The following is a 20,004-nucleotide window of genomic DNA, read 5'->3' on the forward strand; positions in this document are numbered from 1 at the left end:
CCAAAACCACTACACTGAAAGAACATTAAGCTTATGTAGTACTCAGGCTGAAAGGTGGTAAAGCAGCAGGGGGCAGGGAGGCAGGGGCAGTTTTATACTCCACACTTCTAACTGATGCAGTTTGGCAACACTTTAACTCACCCACTGTGTATGGATGGCACACAGAAAATGAGGCACCAATTAATATGTTCACCTTACCTCACTGTTCACAGCATGCAACCTTGCATCTCATATTACTGTACACTACCAAAAACCCAATGAAGAACCATCATCTTATGTTCCTGTGCAGCTCAGTAACCCAACAAGCCATCATAAAACCCATTGCTACATATAGTCAAATTACTCCTAACTGCAGCTGACAGATGACAAAAAATGGGTTCCACTCAAGCCCTTCAACCCAGCAGCTGACGTCCCCTTCCAGCACACATCCCCTGCCCTCTGCACCAATGTAGCTAAATTATTTTGACTAGACCTCAGATTAAACCTGCCTGATCCCCTGGCAGCTGAGCAAAGCAACCAGGACATCTTCACAGCATATCGATAAAAAAATTGCTATGTCTGTTTTATTCTGAGGAATAATAGGAATCTTATTGTCTGCATTACCAAAACATGTTTCCCCCAGTAATAAAGTTCAGCGATATACAAGTATCATGTTATATAAGATAAGGGTAATTTTTCATCTTCCTAAATGTTTCCTGTCACTCTTTTGCAGATTAGCTGTTTCCAGGCATAATCAAGAAGAGTGTTTCCTCCCTTAACCTGTTATCCTCTAAAATAAGGTTTGCATATGGAACCACTGAGAAAACAGTTCTAAATATGGCTGACTGTGGAGGACAGTGCTACAGCATGAATGATCAAGAACTGAATTTCTGGGTCACTTATTCTGTTATTCTCTGTAACCTACTACTCCCTCCAGGTGAAATCCAAACATGACAAGCAACTAAGTACTCAGCTATTCAAGATCATATCTATATAAATCCACCAACAGAATGTGGTGGGATTTTTGTTCCTCACCAGAATATTTCTTCATGTTCCCTACCTCCATGACATGAAGAAATCTTTCCTCAGAGGGTGGATGAGTGGCCTGCAAAATCCGCCAGATATGCTGAGTTTCATCCAGAGATACCTCCAGGAGATCTCCTACCATCATCAGGTCTTCCAGCTGAGCTTTTGCTCCAGGTGACAGCTCCAACACAGGCGGCTCCAAACTGCGAGGTACCAGCGGGCTCTTCCTCGGCTGCTTCCTCGGTGTGCTAGAACCTTTCAGACAGGAGCCAAGGCACAGAATCATTAAGGCTGGAAAAGACCTCTAAGATTATCAAATCTGTGTCAAGCCCACCACTAAATCATGTCCTCAAGTGCCACACCCACATCTTTTGAACACTTTCAGGGACAGTGATTCCACTGCTTCCTCAGGCATATGCCTGACCACCCTTCCAGTGAATAAAATTTTCCTAATATCCAATCTAAACCTCCCCAGGCAAAGCCACATAAAGATAAAAGGAAGAGATCAAACCCAAAAGAAATTACATATTTTTACAACAATTTAAGGTAGGAAACATTAACAACCAAAGCACATTGGCACAGGTTTATATATCAAATATCAGGAGACTAATTGTTATATAACTTTGCTGTACGTTTCTCCAGACAACATATCCTGTACAACTAGTATGGACAACAGAGCAGCTCCACTCCTCACTGACTGCTCATCCTGGTTATCTACTTGATTTTGTCTCAATGCATACAAAAGCAAATACCTTGAGAACAGCTTTTAGAAGCAGAGGAATAGGCGTGTTCTGCACAGAAGGAGGGAGCAGTCCACATGTGCGTCACCACCTCCTCTGATTTAATGGGGATTTCCTCATCACAAAACAAATTGGGCTCCAAGCTGCTGGAAGATTTTACACTGGCATTGTCCTGAAAAAGACCCACAGAAAACATGCAACATCTGAATCCAGAAAACACCTACTTCAAAGTAAATTCTACTAAGACTGAGGAGTCTGCTACTCCTAAAGCCCTTCTCCAAAGCACTCCTTCAGAGATAACAAGAAAGGTAAAAATTATATCCCTACTTAAATGGTGGATGAATACAGGAACTATGGAGATAGGTCAGTACATTTACAGCTAATGCATGAAGAACACTTGACAAGTTTCCTCACCCAGCAGTCCCTTAAGTATGGTCTTCAGAAGTCAACATGATGAAAAAAGACTTTCTCTTAACAGACATAATTTATTCTTTTGCTTGAAAAGTCTGACTGCAAGCCCATAAAGACTTGTATCTTCAGCAAAGCAAAGGTATGCTGAGTAAACTACAGTGGCTACAGAAAGAAATTATTTAAGGTTTTAGAGGTATGGACAAAAACAGGGCATTCCAGCACAGAAACAAGTATCAATATAATGGCAGCCAAACACTGCCCTGGGATCAGTACTTTTACAGCAGCGTTAAATCAGTTTAAGTTGGGGCCAAACACTGAAAGAAGAGGGATCTCATTAATATTTCCATGAGCAGAGTAATGATGGTACTGGCTTGTGCTCAGCTCACTGTGTTGAGTAAGACACTGAACAGCTTAAGGTATTGGGCAAGACACTCATTTCACAACATAAAAAGGGAGTTTAAGAATGCTAATCTTTCTCTCTGTGTGGCCTTCAGTTGCTTGTTTAAAATAAAGTAATATATAAACTAATGATTTCCGTACAGAACTACAAGTGGGAAGTTCAAATCTAAACTGCCCAGATGATAAGGCAGAATAAATATACTCAGAAAGAGGAAGGTATTTCTCTCTACACTTGAAAGAGTTTTATCTTGAACAGTATCTTGTTATGGGTATCTTAGTGTACTACATTAAAGGAAGTTCAGGGCTAACATGTAAATGAATTTTTAAAAAAATCATCATTAGTGGCCATAGGCAATACCAGAGCAAAGAAATGAGAAAAAATACAAGACAAAAAATGGAAACAAATTATAGGTGATTTAACCAGTAACCACGTCTGCTTGGACAAATCTTACAAAAAATCTAGCTCTTGTACTCCTGATGGAGATGTGCTGGCAAGAACCATGCTTTAATTAGGAGACATATAATACAATCAAACAGATATTATTTTTATATCTACTTCTGCAACAACCGTGCTCTTGAGAAGCCAGAGACTGCGGTTTTCAGAACAGTCTATGGACCCTTAGGAATTCAGGATTATTGCTACAGGGTCCACAACAAGAGCAAATTCATACACAATGCTTAATGATCTGTGTATTTTAAAAAACACACTAGAACGTGTCTGTGTATCAAAAACTGAAAAAAACCCACAACCCTTAAAAGTCAACAGTATAAAAATAATTAAATTCTGAGCAACTTTGTTTTTTTTTGTTTTGGATTTTTTTTAAATCTTCCTTCTCCTAGTTTATAACTGAAGAATTTGATTGGTTGCCTGAAAACTTGTCTTCTATTCCGATCATATTAGTTTACCTAACAGAAAACATTTCTGATCTCTATCAGCTTTGCTTGAACAGATTTTTACTTTTAGGTTTCTATAATTACATACAATGAACATCCAAATCAATAGGGTTAAGTAAGGGATTTTTAAATTATGACAATACAATGATTAAACAAATGAAATTATGCTCCTGAGATCCCAGCAAGCATGCCAACCTTATTGCAGTATGTTTTATCACAGACTCAGAAAATGCCACATCCTCCAGAAATGCCTTATTACATCTCCTGATGCAAAGAACAGTTTTGAGAATTATTTTTATATATAAAGCTAAATTAATTAAAACTGTAGCACCCAACAGCAACATATTCTCATTTGCATTTCACAGGGGACTGTAAGACAAATCAGTGTATCTGCATCAGGCTGCCAAAAAACAAAACACTTAAAAATATGAGATTACAGTAAATCATACCTGGAGAATGTGCTGCCCCTCTATAAATGAGAATATCTGCCTTAGAAGAATTTACATATCTCTTAAGATAGCATCTTTTACGGCAGAGATGACACTATCACTAAAAAGAAAACACTGCTCAAGAAGAAACTGTGGTACTGCTTTTTTTATTTCTACATATTTCAAAAGGACATTTCAATACCTTGAAAACATATGGTTTTCTTCAAAACTGCCTTTTCTCATGGAAGGTCTTCTCTTGATAAAATACTTCAAAAATTTAACTGCAGTTACAATTTCTGTACCGAATCCAGACACTGATTTTACAACACCATCCAGACATCTTGTCTCAAAAAATTACACACTCCAAAATGGAACACATGTACCTCCTTTATACAAGGGCTCAACGAAGAGAAAGGTATGAAAACATGAACAAAGCTCTGGCATCAGCAAACTTCTTACACAGCATGCAGTTTTTGAAGGCTAATCTTTTTGCTGTAGCAAAAACTTTTTAAGAGCTCTCCATATAGATACCTGTATTTATGACTCGTGGTATCGCTGAATGGGACATAAAGACAGTGTTCATCCTCCAGGGTGCTATAAATACAAATCCCTTCGTAAGTGTATCTTTTTCCTCAGCACTAAAAGGCACCTTTTGAAATTCAAACAGGACTTTGGAAATTTTGCATAAAATCGTTACAAAACTTCTCAACAGTTCAGAGAATGGGGACAATCAAAAATCAAGAAGTAACTCTTCTGCCACAAGTGCTAGGGCAAGATATACATAGACAACTTAAGATATAATAAATATTCTGAAAAAAATGGATTAATGAAATACAGGTGCTCTGTATTAATTCCATGCAAACAAATCACTCTGGATTACTTACCCTTATGTCATAGCCATATGTCTCCCTGATGTCTTCATCAGAGTCTGTCTCTTCATCATCATAATCCAAAGTCTGCCGTGGGGATGAGGACACACTCCCTATCACTCTGTTAAAGGCTGACTGCTGAAAATTTGTCAAGTGTCCCTAAAAAAATGGAATATGGAAATGAAACAATAAAATTGCCATGAAAAAAAATCTGTAAAAACCTCAAGAGTTACTAACAAGAAAACAGTGGTTCTTTTGGCCTGAGGGCAACTGCCTGGACATCACAAAAGAGACCAGTTACAGCAAGGTGCAAAAAAAAGATAGGGAAATATCCAAGTAATAGGTTTTGCTAGATTCTGGTTACCTGTGACTAGAAATGTCTAGATACTGCTCTTCAGTGCTGCAAATTATAGCTTCTTCACCACAGCATGACCTGACCTCACACTCAAGGTGAAGAGCTCAGCTATGGAATTATCAGTGTTTAATTACAGTCCTTGCTGAAATTTACTAACAAGACACCAAATGCCTGGGAATGACAACCCATGAGAAATTACAAATACTGGGACCTTAGATTCTGTCAAGAGGAAAATGGAATCTGGACACCAAAGTAGCAACTGTTTTACACATTTTGAGGCCTGTACCCAGCTGTTACAGATGACCTGATGTTTCTTACAAGCATCTTCAGCAGTTGCTCTTGACAGTAAGTACAGAGCAACAGACCTGTTCCTGGAGCAGCAATGTACCCAACAGAAGCCAGTCAAAACCTGCGGAGAACTGAACTGAGTAAGAAGATTTACCACGTGTAGTCCTCAGCTTTTCACTGCCCTCCCCTCTCCCCCATGCTTCTCCAAGATAAACAAGGCTTTTTGACATACTAAATTAGGGCAAGCAGAGGGAATAGTGAGATATTCCCATCCCTACCTGCAGGTCGGGGTTAGCTGCTGCCTTCTGTAGCTCTGCACTGATGATTTTCTCTGTTTTCTCCCGAGCTGCCTGCTCCACCATTCGCTGGCTGAGCACGGAGAGCTTGGCTAAAGCAGAGGACAGCTCGTCGGTGGCCAGGGCCTGCCGTGCTCGGTCCTGCCAGCTCATGGCTCGCTCTGTCAAGCACTGCAGGGCCTCCCCCTCAGGCAGGCGCACAGGCAGCTTCTGCAGGGACACCAGCAGGGACAGGATGGTCTCCAGGCGCGGCCGGCGGGAGCGCATGCACAGGGGACACAGGAACTTCACTTCTTTGGCCTGCCAGCTGGAGCCCTTCTTCTGAGAGCTCGTCTTGGGCAGGGGCACACAGCCGCTGTGAAACCAGTCCTTGCAGAGCTCGCACTGCAGCATGAACCCGCTGGCAGTCTTGCGGCAGATACAGAACTTGACCTCTTCGATTCGATCCACCATGGTCATCTTGGCCAGGTTGGCTGCCCTGAGAGCATGCATGGCTTCAATCTCCTTCTGTTCCCGCTCCTTGAATACAGCCACCTGCCCAGCAAGGACAGAAACATGTCATGACCTTCACAGCTAGGAGAGATTTCATTTTACTGGCAACACAGGAAAAGGGAAAAAAAAAACAGCCAACCCAAACAGACAAAGAGATATAAAACTAGCCCAAAATTTAGAAACTATGGGATCTAATTAAAACTTTATCTAAGATACCTCCTCCTCAGTAGCCCATTACTCCCTAGAGTCTTTCTGTTAGAGATGCTATGTAAACTTTAGATAGCCTTCTCAGTATCTACAAAGTTTCTGAAGTTCATAATAAGGCCACCAGAAGAACAGGTTTTGATTCCAGAGAAGAGGTCGGAATCTGTTCCATTCATCTGTTTACTGAGACAATGGAGCTGACCATTTTCTCAAAAGCATCTGAGTGACCACATTATCTTCTGAAGCAACTCGCACTTCCTTAACGTTTCCATTCAGTAACATGATTTGTGTATAAGCCATATTAATGATCCTGCATAAATCTTTGTTCCCAGGGAAAGGGCAGCCAGATGACAACAAATTCTTCTGATAAGCAGCATGAATACTCTCCAAAAAAGAGGAACTGAATAAAACATTCCCTCCAGCCCAGCGTCCATGACCAAGCATTTGCAGGCTGACCACAAAATTGACCTAACAAAATACATATGTGCTGGTCCTGATTAAGAAAGAGTTGCACCTCATTACTTCCACATCATTTCAAAAAATGTTAATATTAGATGAGCAGCTACAGATACTAACCCAAGAGCATTTAAGTCTTACACATACCTAGTGGTATTAAATACCAGCAGTTGCGCTCTGAACTGTGCTTCCCTCTACTTTCACTATTAAAGTTTAACCACATTCTTGGTTTCAAACACCATATTATGAGGTATCTTTTCCAATGAAATTCAGTTATTAGTTCTTCCCTGGAATTTCTACAATTAGAGATGACTTAAGCCCACACAGCAGGAGACATCACCTTTCATTGCTCCTTACCACAGCTGCAGCATCCCTGGCCTCCTCCAGCCCATCCTCCAGTTCACTCAGGGATTCCAAGTCAAGATCTTTCTCCTTTTCCTTCTCCATCAACTCCTTGGCCCTTTTCCGCCTGTTCTTACTGCTCCCATAAACACCGATATCAGTCCGCGGGCTCAGAACCTGGAACCACCAAGGAAACTTATCCTGTCAGAGCCAAGGATGCCCAGGACATCCCATCAAGGAATGACAAGAGTGTCACTAGGGAACGAGACCTACTCAGCAACCTAACCCCTTTGATATCTGTCAACTAATGCTAGGAAAAAAAGAAAAACAGATAAGGACAGAAGTATCTCACAGCTATGGAACTGGAATGTAATCAGCAACCACTGACATGGCAGGTCAAACTGAAAGCCACTGTGTTTTTTCTTATTAAATTACAGAATTTATTCCGATCACACTCTCATACATATAGCTAACCAAAACACTACATCCAGTTAGACATCCATAGTTCAACATCCACTTCAAGGGCCTTTATCAATCAAGTCTTAAAAATTATTTCATATTTACATCAGCAATTTGGTGCCTGAAAAACCCTTAAAAGTACGCTATAAACCTTTGACAATATGAGAGGCTGAAAAGCACTTTTAAGAACAAGAATAAAGCTTTAAGTCATTGTGACAAGTTAGAATGCATACTTAAATATAAATCTAGCAAATTAAATTCAATACAGAAAAGCTCAAATTGCTACATTTAGGAAAATGCAAAACCAGAACATATTAAATAACTAGTCTGGCAGAAGAATATAGAGAAGAAGCTGCATCTAGAGTGTACCACAAAGTGAACAAAAATTAGTATGATGCAGTTGCAATAGGGAAAATCCCATTGGAAAACATTAAACATCAGTACCCCCTTTGAGACACAGGATGTGATTTCTGCACTTCACACAACTCTATGGAAAGTGAGAGTGTGGGGTTTCTGTCTGGATTTGGACATCTCACCAGAAATGAAGACAAACTGCAGAGAATTCACAACAAAATAAGAGAATGAAAAATAGAGCCTCAAAGAATGCAGCTGGAACCAGAACTGTTTTCCCTAGAAGAGGGAAGCCTGTCAAGCAGACATGATAGATCTTCAAACACGATTGATTTTTAATAAAACAAGGACAGTCACTATATGCACTGAAGTGAAATAAACAGTAGCTGACCAATTCTTATAGTTAAACTGCTTATAAAATATCTGATCTATTTTCTTAGAATTTAAATAGTGAGGCAAGTGAAAATATAAATTTGAGACAGGTCTGTGGACTGACAGGACTCAAACAAGTCTGTGTCCATTTCAGGCCTACATTTCTTCAATGGCAAAAAAATGCTTTACTTTCCTTCTTCCTTCAAAAGTAAGAGACAAGATTGCCTATACATAGAACAGGACTAACTTTTTTGATTGCATTTTTGATTCTTTTTAGCTGAGAATAGCTGAAATTATATTCTATTCTAAAAAGGAACTTAATCCAGTGTAACTGAACCAGCTCTTCCCTCCAGACAACTGAGGGCCATCAGGACCAATTTCTAACAGAGAATTGTTCCTCTGACATGCAAGTATGCGTTGCTCACCTGTAGCAGACTGTAGCTGGAATTCTTCTTGAGGAAGGTCCTTCCGGTGCGCTCCCTCCAGGCACGAGCTGCAGCCACCTGGGACTCCAGCTGGGGCAGGGCATCGAGGCGCACTGGGATGGGGCGGCCTTTCGCAGACAAGCTCTCCAGCTGCTCCAGGTATGCATAGTTGCTCCCATTCTGGGGTGAAAAACTTTTCTAAGCCAACAATTCCACCATTAGATCAGGTGCTAGCCTAATTTCAAGCCATACATTATTTTGTCACTGCCTAAAATAGAGTTCCATAGGAAAAGAAAGGAGGGCAGTGTTTCAATCTACTGTTATTTTAAGCAATTCTCCCATACAGCTTTTATTTTAACAGTCATTTTGACACGGCCAGCTGGCTTAGTGAGTAATAAACATTCTATTTCCAGACACTTATCTAAATGCTGTCTGTTGAACAGCAAGAGCTGTACAGGGGCTAATGTGACATCAGCTGGGATTTTCACTTCAACTCCCAACAATACCTGGTATAAGATATGCGGTTCTAGTTCAGTGATCAGCACCCATAAATATCACAGAACTCTGGATCAAGTTGTGTATAGACCAGTAGAAGGGAAGGTTACTGAACTATTTCATTTCTTTCAGCAAATTCTGGCCAAGAGCGCCATTAAATCTTACAACAATTTTAGGGAGAAAACAAAAACCAAAAAAAAAAAAAATGTCCACAGCCTGATCCAAAACTGAAAGCTGCAGCAGAGGATACTCTCAAGTTAAGTATTTTCAGTGGCAGCATGCTGAACAGTACCAAAACCAAATACCATATCATAATGAATTTGCTAGCTTTTATATCCACTCTGAAATGCACAAAAGGAAGGGAAATGGAAATTGGATAGCCAGTGGGGAAACAAATGCACAAAAAGAAAATCAAGCACGCAAGCTCCGGTAAGCACATTTAAGAGTCATAGCAAGGCCTCTGCTTCAGGCCACCTTTGTCAGGAGAGGTGCTACGAATAAAGGATACATCTAAATAAAATATGTGCAAGCAGAAGATTCCAGTCCCTGCTGTAACCCCTACCTGAATGGCCTCCACTTTGGCTGTCCAGTCTCTAGCCCGCTGCAGGGCTTCTTTCAGTGCCAGCACATTGGGCAGGTAAGCAGGGATGTTCTTTGCTTCATTCACGATGCCCTCCAGAGCCATCATACTTTGGCGTGGTCTAGAGTAAGAAAAACCAAATTCCAGCCTTCTCTCAAAATGCCAGTCATCTAAAGTCCTAAGTTCGACAGGCTGGTAATGAAACTTCATCACTACACAGCACTGCAAGATACCATGGCTCTATGTTTGGTGCTACTGGCTACCAAATAGCAGGAGCTGAGAAAGCTGATGGACTCAGCATAATCAAGCTCAAAAGGGCACAGCATAACAACCCCTTAACACCAAGAAAGCTGTCTCATGTTAGTAGCATAGTCAGGGTCTTTGTTGAGGGGGATCAATAGCAAAGACAGCAGCAACATCTACACCTTCAGCCTCCTGCCACTGTGCAATATGATAGGGAATCAACACTTTGGCAATTCATCAATCTCAAATCCAGCTCTTGAGCAATCTAACTGCTGGGAGTTAAAAAAAAAACAAAAATAAAAACAAACAAACAAACCTGACAAAATAAGGAAGGCAACTACAGCTTCAAGCACCCAACTTTTCACACTTCTCAAAAGAGGATGAGAAACACAAAAGTGTGTGACCTCTAAGAACAGTTTGGAGAGGAACACTCACCTGGCCTGCAGGCAGACCCTGGCCTTCTCCTCCCATCTCTCTGAGACTGTGAGCAGCTCTTGAAGCTCAGCCATGGCTTTTTCTACAGCATGATGTGGTGCCAAGCCCACACCAGAGTCAATCAGCTTCTTCATCACATCCAGGGTGACCCTCTGGGGATCCAAGAGGGTGGACCTCACCTCATCCAACCACCGAGCCTGCTGCAGTTCTTGCTTCAACCTTGGCAGTTCAGGAAGTTCAACATAAAGGCCAGAGCCCATGTCTATCAGCTCCTGCAGCTTGGAAGAGTCTGGGACCTCATCAATCATTGCTTCTTGAGCACGCTCATGAAATTCTTCCACATCATCAAGCAGATTCTGAAGGAACATACAGTACAAATCAATTAGGAAAAAACACCCACAGAATCCAAAAGAAAACCCAACTGAGGGATCAGTCAGCTGTGAATTTGTATGTGATCATCCCATCATCAGTCCGAGCCTCTACACACAATGCCAGCTAGCTGTCAGAAGTCATCAAGTCTGACAGAAATTAAGTAACAGACCATCTAAACTTATTTGATGGCCTAATGTTTCATACCCTAGGCGTATTAATTGCATCAAACTCTGCACCTAAAATAGTACAACTGCAAATGACAACAGCTCCCAACAAAACAGAATATTCAGCACTACCCAGTCAATGTTAGTTTTAAAATAGTGGGAAGAGGGACTTCTGCAAACAGATCATCATTTCAACAGTGTCAGGGGCATTACAGTAATGACAGCAACATAAAGCAGAAAAATACATCCTAAGGAGAAATAATATGCCAGAGATGTATGAGAACATGAATACTACCGGGCATGAAAATAACAATAGTACTGTTTGAAAGTAATATTCCCTAAAGCAGGACCACCACTTATAAGCATCAGGGTTTTATTGCACTAAAGAAAGAAATGAAAATGCAAAACCCTCTTATTAAAGGAGAGAAGTTCACAGAAATCCAACTGCACTGCTGCAGTTGTCCTCATCCCCATGCTTTGGCACTGCAATGAAAAAAAATCAAAGACAGCAAACAGACAGGAAAGAATCCCTGCAAGAGATTCATTCAAGGACATTCAACCAGCACACTCAATTGATTCAGCCCCAAGTCTCTTAGAAAAAGACAGGCATTTCTGACAGCCAAGCTGATGGCACAAGGAGGAGCAAACTCTGCATTTCCTAACACTTAGCTTACTGCCCTTTTTGTCTGATGCTGCTTTCCATGACTGTCCGGAAATCAGAAGACATTGGTAAGAAAGAACAAGATCTATGTTATAAAGATTTTGATTTAGTGAACATACTCTGAATGTTTCATAGTGGCAACAGTAAATTATTACACTTTAATAATTACAACGCCTTTTGTGTTATAAAATACTCATCATCCAACATGACAATTATTTTGCTATTCATTATGATGGATAATTGCATTCAAATGCCATGCTAAAAGCTAGTGAGTGCTTAGGCATAAATGATCATTATCTGACTTAATTCAGAAACTAAAAGACTACAGTTTGTAATCAGCAAAATGATAATATTTATTTATTGAACAGTGATTACATGGAGGCTTCAAGAACATGCACATGCATAGGCAGAGTACTTGAACTAGAACCAGATTCCTAATGCTGAGGGGTGGAGGAGGACAGACTAGTTGGGAGAAGGTATTAGACAAAAATACAAGCTAAAACTGCTAAAAGTTAATTGTATGCCTGCAGCCCTCTCATCAATGAATTGTTTTAATTAGAAGGAGATTTTAAACACATTAAAAACAAAAAAGCCCTTTGGAGAACAATCTTTCATGTCCACCTAATAGATTACAATAGCATTTCATTAATAAGTATTACTAAGTATTTTTAGGTTGTATGTGGAAAGAAGTAAAGTACAACCATCCTATCATATGAGGATGAGAAAGCACTTTTCACTTTATTAGATGCTGACAAACTGGTCAAAGAACACCTTTGAAGGACAAAGATCAGCATCAATAAGCCTGGCAAGCCTGCAAGTTAGAGCCCTATGGTTCTCTGAAGGAAACTGTTTTCAGGGGAAAAAAGAGCCAATATTATACAAATAATAAAAAATTCCAATATAAAGTCTCTCTTATCAACACAGAACTATCACAGAAAAAGCTTATATAAAATTGATGAATGAAGGGCTTAAACACTGACAAACACTTATGGAAAAGAGGCCTTCTTAAAAAAAAAATCTAACTTATTTTTAAACTGTATGTTTGGTTATGTAGCAGCAGCTGCACCTATAGTAATGTTCAGGATTTTAGGTCCTCTTATCTAATACTGTACAACACCTGTACAACTGTACAAGCAGAGCATGCAGGCTAATAAGTGATTAACATACATCTCAGGAAGCATTTCTCTAGGCAAATAATCTTTATTAAGGACGCTTCTTAAGGAGTTTTCTACAAGTTGGTTAGTAGGTGAAATGCTGTTCAGTATTTCATCACCAGTGACACAGAAAAAAATTAAGGCTGCTGCTGAAAACACTTGCTATGATGCAGAGTGCCAGACTGAAAAATGGTAATAGCAGCCAGGGGAATCAGGATGATCTGGATTACTTATTAGTCAAGATTCATTCACAGACAGGTGCAAAGATATATATGAAAGGCAAGAAATGTAGGCTATGCATACAGATTAAGAGGGCTGTAGCCTGGAGAGAAAAGCTGAGATGCATTTATGGAGTAACTGACAATGTTGCACTGCTTTCCTGCCACCCTGAAAAAGCACACCAATGTAACCCTCAGAGGTTTCTATAAAAAGGGTAGGATTTAGCCAGAAACTTCACCTCTGTAGAGAGCATTAAAGATCATGGAATAAGAGTAACTGGTTCAGAGATTTAGAATTGGGCTGCCTGGGGGAAGGGGATCTTTTATCTTTGTTTAGCAGCACCATCACATCTGACAATGCCTGTTGCACCAGGTACCTTGAAAAAGTGCACATATGTTCTACTTCAGAAGCTTTTCATCCTCTACACCAGGCAAAGTTACCTGTTTAAAAAAACACAGTACCACAAAACCAGAACAAAGTAAAAGGCACAACATTATCAGAGTAGCAGATGCAATCTCACCTTTACTTGTCGGGCCTGGCTGATAATACATGGCAGGCTGAACAGCTGCTGCACAAATGCTTTAAGCTCCTCCATAGTCAGCTTGGTCCGTGTCCTTCCACTGTCTTGGCTCACTCTGCTGTACAAATGGGCATAATTAAATATCAGGTGAGACATCAGATGATGATCCTTGGATTTATTCACAGTGACAGAAATTATCTATCAAGATTAACTGGGAAGTTACCAAAAACATTTCATCACCTAAGAACTCAAAGAAAAACATAACTCAAACTGAACAAGAATTCCAAAATCCTGAAAACAAAATTTAATACAATTCCCCTAAGCCCCTTGAGGATCATTTACGCTGCCTTTCAGAGGTACAGCTGTCCATGTGAGTTTCAAACTGAGTTTATTACAAGTAGAAGAATATAGCCCCAAGAAGTCTGCTTTAGGCAACTCAGGAAGTTGACTGCTGCGCCAGGCACTGACAAGAAGTCTGAGATATATAACAGCAACATGCTCTGAACACAAGTCTCATTTTCTAGTGCTTTCTCTCTTGTAGTCGGAAAACTGCTGAAACTGACCTTGCAACAGAGGACTGATATTCAGTGGGACAGGTTCTGCAAAGACATTTCCATTGAATATCACTTGAAGCAAGTGTAACAAGCCCACTGAATGGAGTAAAAGACTTCAAAGTGACACACGGCACAAATTAAATACCTGGTGTACAGATCACCAGCAGGCACAACTCCGCAAAGTATGACAGATTTCCAGTACTGAAGAGCTGCTCCCTGCTAATGAATCTACATTTCAATATTAGAGAAACAGTAAAGAAAGTGCTATCTTATGCTATGGACCTACATAAAATTGTAAATGGAAAATTTAGATTAATGATCAAATATAATTACACACCAGCTAAACCTCAGAGGGGAAAAAAGAATCCTGCAGGCTTTGACTTGCTCCAACAGACAGAGAGGAGGAGTAGTGGCTGCAGCAGACCCACTGTGCCCCCAAAATCCCTGCGAGTGAGGGCAAATGGGGTAGGGGGCTCCAAGGGATGCAGCTGAGTGGCAGGGACACTCAGCAATGTCACACTGGCATTTTGGCCCTAGTCCAGCCACAGACAGCCACAGCACGAGATGCTGCACAAAAAAGTACAACTATCCCTGCCTGTTGGAAACTCACAACATCCAGGAGAAGGCAAAGATCTAGAAATAGAATATTGGACAAAACTTCACAGCTACACATAATCAAATTTTTTGGGTTTATTCATAATGAGATGGAAAAGGCACAGATTTTCTTCTGCTACATTTCACTATGAGTTTACTGCTGCATTAACCCCTGCCAAACTGTGCTGTTCGAGCACTTGTTTTTAATTTGCTTTTTTAATAGCCTTATCATTTCTGTAGATGTGATTCTTCTCCAGGTGTTAAATATGAACATTAATGTTACAGAAGCAGCTGAATCTGACCTTTATAACTGCACTGCCTAGCACAGTTCAAAGAAGTTTCAAGATCTTACTAAAACATCAATTTTGTAGAATATTTTTAGTTAGCATGCAACCCTCAAATGTATATGCAAGTCCTTTTTTTGTCTCATAAAATTCTTTTATCTTTAGATCAGAAGTGACACTGAAAGTTGCCAAATCCTTCTGCCCTTTCTCCTTCTTGGGGTAGTTCTGGAAACCCACCAAATAACTAACTGAAGAGCTCTTTCTTCTTATATATATCTATTTATGTATATCTCAGCAACTGAAGGACTGTTGAGAGATGGCTGACATACTCTAACAGCAGGAGGAAGATGAGAAAGCAGCACCAGACCAGGAACACCTGGGAGCTACCAAAATAATTAAACTTCTCTCAAACAGGGCAATGCAACCCCTGCCATACTGTTTCCCTCACCTGGATCAGAGTTCTAAATAAGTAAAACTTCTGTGGCAGTGGGGTTCTACAAGAAATAAAAAACAAACAGGAGAGCCTTCTTTGGCCTCCAAATAGAGAAAAAACGCTTCTCAGTTGTGTAACAGCTTTCCAGTTAGAACAAATTATAACACTTGGATCTGTTGTGCAACTAACATTTTAGTATTCAAATTTGGGCAATTATGGTATATGCATTATGTTCTGTGTAGCAAAATTGGGCATTATAACTAAGAAGGTATTTACTTTTTACTCCCTCAAAATGTCTTCATACACAAAAACCACACATGCAAGAAATACAACCAACTGCATAACCAAATCTTATCCTCAACACAGGAACTGCAAGCTACATAAATTCACTGTACAACTGCTGTCACAAGAATTACAGTCACCTCATTGAGCTATTTTCTATGGGACTTTTATTCAGTGCACAAAACATACAGAAGAGAAGGAACAACATGCTCCTGAAAGTTCATGAGATCAGAACAAGGAACACATCCAGCAGACTGCTGAGGCAGGGCCAGGAAACAGAGTAAGGCTGAGGCAACCACAGGCAAGGCAGACAACAGAGAACTAAGGGAGTTACACTGCCCCAAGCCACTACTTTTCAGCCACACGTCACTGCCTCCTATGGTCCTTCCCAAAAAGTAACAGATTGGCTCAAACTATGGACTCTTTTTGCTCTCTGTACTGCTGTGCTCCCCCGGATCCTTTTGTTACAAACACCCAGAGTCAAAACTTTCTTTCATGACAATTTTACCTGCAGCTGTCTTTCCCTGCAACTCTCCCACATGTCCAGTGAAATACTTCAGCAGCAGTCAAACAAAACTTCTCCAAAGCATTTCAGTATATAAGTAATCTGAAAGCAGAATGTTCATCACATTCCAACTAAGTCCACCTTTTGGCCCTCTGTGCAACTGAATCTGCCTCCACTCCTCCCTACTGCTCAGTAAGTTACAGCACTAAGGAAAGAAAACACTGAACAAAGCTTGGACACAATAAGACCTCAGGGTTTTTAACTCTTCCAAGTCCAACAAAGTAACAAAGAGGCAAGATGGAAAGTACTGAAAAACTGCCTGTCCTACCTGTGTTTTTGCTTTTTGCTCAGAAGCAGCTGTGCTACTGAAGCACAGGTCTCTGCTTCTTTCACAGCATCTCGGAGCCTACGGAAAAGATCGTTTTCTGGGTATTTCCGGTCTTCAGCATCCTCCAACATTACTCTCAGCTCAATCACATCTGTAATAAGAGCACATATATAATTTGTATTTAAAAAACAAAAAAGAGATTTTTAGATTCGTTCAATGGCCTTCAATCAAGGTTCCAACAGGTTAGTTCAATTTGAAATATGCAGTGCTAATCCACATTACACTCTTGCATTAGGTAATTTCTTCTTTCCAATACATAAAACACAGTATTTCTCTCATTTAACGAGAGCACAGAACACATGTATGAGTTTCAGGACATCTTATTAGGAATGACAGAAGTCTGACCTTTCTTATGGTTGAGATTGGCAGACAAAGCCTCTGTAACTCTACTGACCCAAGTGTCATAAGACTGTGCTCTAACTTTCACTCCATACAACAAAGAAGGAAGGTCTTCCAGGGGATAGCGGTACCTGAAGGTATGGAAAAAAATGACAGAAGTATTAATGTCCACGTGAGAGTCAGGATATTGATAATACTGAGTTTTTCCACCTACAGCAAGGCCAGAAAAACAGAACACGTACAATACCTGTTGGCCTAGGAACCAAGAAACAAAGAGGATAAAAATACTCCTTAAATAAAGGTGGAAAAAAATGTGACCAAATGCATTCGGCAACTGAGCTACAGCAAACTATTAGATATGGAAGAAAAGTATGGAGAAAAAAAAATCCTGTGTACCTTAGACACTTCTTCTGCATGGGACAGGGACATAAATCAGAGGGATGGTATAAGCACACCAGGCGCTCAGGATTACAGGAACACGTAAGAGCTGACAAGAAGCACGTGGTTCTGCAAGCTGTGCACTGACGTTCATCATCTGGAACCAGTTCAAACACCTCTTCTTCAGACATCAACACTCCCTGACAGAAAGAATTAGCCACTTGCTCAAAAATCCTACTGCAAGTAGGGGGGAGAGGGAAGCAAAAATTCTTTTGCAAGCAAAGGGTTGTCTCTTATTACTCACCATCTGTACAACAGACTCCCTCAGCCGTGTCTCTTCCTCTATCAACAGAGTCATCTCCTTGCAGACCATGGCAGCCAGCCCAACATCCAAGCACTCTGGATCTGCAGCCATCTTGAAGATCAGCTCTTCATGGGAGAAAACACAGTGACGTCCCAGCCTTCGGTAGTGACTCACACATTGACGTCCAATGGGAAGCTGCAGAAAACCACATCATCATCATCATCATTCAGGGACAAAAATCATCTCTTAGCTCCCATTTTCCTTCCTTTGACAAAAACTGGGAAAAGACAGACACTAAGAGTTGTATTTGGGACAGAGAAGATTATAACAACCTTAAATCATGTCAGAGATGAGAACAAAGAGGGTTATCAGTGTTGGGGAGGGACATCTTCTATAACCTTATGCACTTAACTTAAGAAACAAAAGTTTAAGAGTTGTCCTAAGCTCTTTTTACCTCCAGTAGCAAGAAACTGGCACCAAAGAGAGGTCAGTCATCTGGTCTATGCTAAGGTGAATACAATCCCCTCTGGATATTACTATGCTTGGACACAGACATTTAACATAAGATTCCTAGAGTTAATCAAAACTGGTATCACTCATTTTGTGCTTTTAAAGCAAAAAGAAGCTAAATTAATTTGCCACACATTTTCAATTACATTTTACATAAGCAAAGGAAATTTCACGTGACTGGTGCAAGTTAAGCAGTTTTTCACAGAGGCTACACATATATTACATCATTAGTGCTGGAGGAAAAAAAAGGAGCCTTGACACACTGCTAGTCCTGCAGACAATTTTTCTGATGAATGAATAAAAGTCTCTGAAAAGGGCTAAAATTTCTGTCTGTAGCTTAAAAAATGAAGCTAGAGATAGATAAACTAGAGCTGAGATCACAACATCCAACTGTAAACCCTGGATAGTAACAGAACACTCCTTTGACAATTTCCTGAACAATCCACATGAGCAGTGCACTGATATGGCACAGCTATTAGAACAGCACTAATATGATTACAAGGCACAATGAGCTGGCACAAAGGAGAAGCAAAGACTGTTATAAGCCTGTCTCCAACATTCAAATGACAACAGTACTTTAAGACAGGACATGGACATATACCAAATTCACAAAGTGACATCACAGAAATACCAGCTAAAGGTACTGTGAGATGCTAGTGTTTGGTTAACCAATTTAAAAGGAAGAACATATGCCCCAAGTTTCAGTTTGAAGTTGCCTAAAATTACATGCTCGCCAAAATTACTTTGTATAATGGGAACTTCCCTCGGTTTCTAACTGCTGTCCCAAGAACTATAAACATAAAATACACTCTTTAACTGAAAAGACTGTTCAGGTAGTTAAGTTATTAACACAACACTTGCAGAGGTCACATAGCCAATATATACAAAAGAACAGACCCAGTCAGCAGTGCAGAAGTTCACTGCTTCAGCAAAATTATATCCCTGGTTAAATCCAGAGTGATACGCACGAGGAAAGGTCACAACAAACTCGCCAGCACACTGATTGGTCCTGAAAACCTAAAAAAGGGAGCATAAAGGAAAGAAAAAAATATGTAACCTGCAACAGGACACAAAAATACAAGATGTTTGAACATCACTTTCTGTACCCACAGATCACCACAGGCAACACAGCTATCCCACAGCTATCCAACAGTGGTAAGGATTGTTTCTGCCTCTTAACATGAATACTCAATTAACAGCCTTTTTCAAAAAGAGCTGAATATATAAGCCAACAGTTGAAATTTGTCTTTATGAATCCCAAAAGAGATGTTTCTCCATCATAATTTAATCCTTTGTACCACAAAGTGCAAAAGCTTCTGGAAAAAAATGTTATGGTTTGGGGTACTGGCCAGGGAAGCAATTTATCCTAAGACAAAAGCAAATGATAGTGACTGCTGCTTAGACGTCTGCAGTCAATTGTTTGGTCAAAAAAGCATTTTGTAATGCTGAGATTTCTAATGAACATAAGACAAGTATTTTACAAAAGCTTTTAAAGGCATTTCAGACAAACTTGCTGTAACCCAAGGGAAGGGATTTTTTTAAATTATAAATTAAGTGTAATACACAGCACATGCTTGTTCTGGAAGGTATTTTATGTAGGAAGCTTGGCACACTCACTTCTGTTACGAGATACTTTAAATTTCCTGGTTAGTCTAGGGAAGAGTCTAGAAAACAGCTTTAAAAAACGCCCTGGAAGTAATGAATATGCAAATGCCCACCATAAAAATTCTTCAGAATTATGCCAAACCATTGTTATACAAATCTGGCAGAGAATGAAAAAAGAGAGCACAGAGAAGTACTTATG

General features: G+C 40.2%; 1 protein-coding gene across 2 annotated transcripts in view; it reads right to left on the minus strand.

Annotated features, from left to right (window-relative positions):
• KDM5A (lysine demethylase 5A) overlaps positions 1-20,004 on the minus strand; it is a 47,905-nt gene that overhangs the window by 6,067 nt on the left and 21,834 nt on the right. The window contains exons 13-26 of one of the 2 annotated variants that reach the window (XM_062491883.1): positions 19,098-19,217; positions 17,691-17,885; positions 17,405-17,586; positions 17,015-17,139; positions 16,610-16,760; positions 13,630-13,744; positions 10,540-10,895; positions 9,844-9,982; positions 8,787-8,966; positions 7,195-7,356; positions 5,668-6,219; positions 4,762-4,905; positions 1,758-1,917; positions 1,040-1,260 (exon numbers count right to left, since the gene is read on the minus strand). In XM_062491883.1, the coding sequence (XP_062347867.1) occupies positions 1,040-1,260; positions 1,758-1,917; positions 4,762-4,905; positions 5,668-6,219; positions 7,195-7,356; positions 8,787-8,966; positions 9,844-9,982; positions 10,540-10,895; positions 13,630-13,744; positions 16,610-16,760; positions 17,015-17,139; positions 17,405-17,586; positions 17,691-17,885; positions 19,098-19,217 (2,802 nt within the window). Of the gene's footprint in view, positions 1-1,039; positions 1,261-1,757; positions 1,918-4,761; positions 4,906-5,667; positions 6,220-7,194; positions 7,357-8,786; positions 8,967-9,843; positions 9,983-10,539; positions 10,896-13,629; positions 13,748-16,609; positions 16,761-17,014; positions 17,140-17,404; positions 17,587-17,690; positions 17,886-19,097; positions 19,218-20,004 lie in introns of both variants that reach the window. The other variant, XM_062491882.1, reaches the window with a different exon arrangement.

Source organism: Cinclus cinclus, chromosome 4 (genome assembly GCF_963662255.1).
Source record: "Cinclus cinclus chromosome 4, bCinCin1.1, whole genome shotgun sequence".
NCBI lineage: Eukaryota > Metazoa > Chordata > Aves > Passeriformes > Cinclidae > Cinclus > Cinclus cinclus.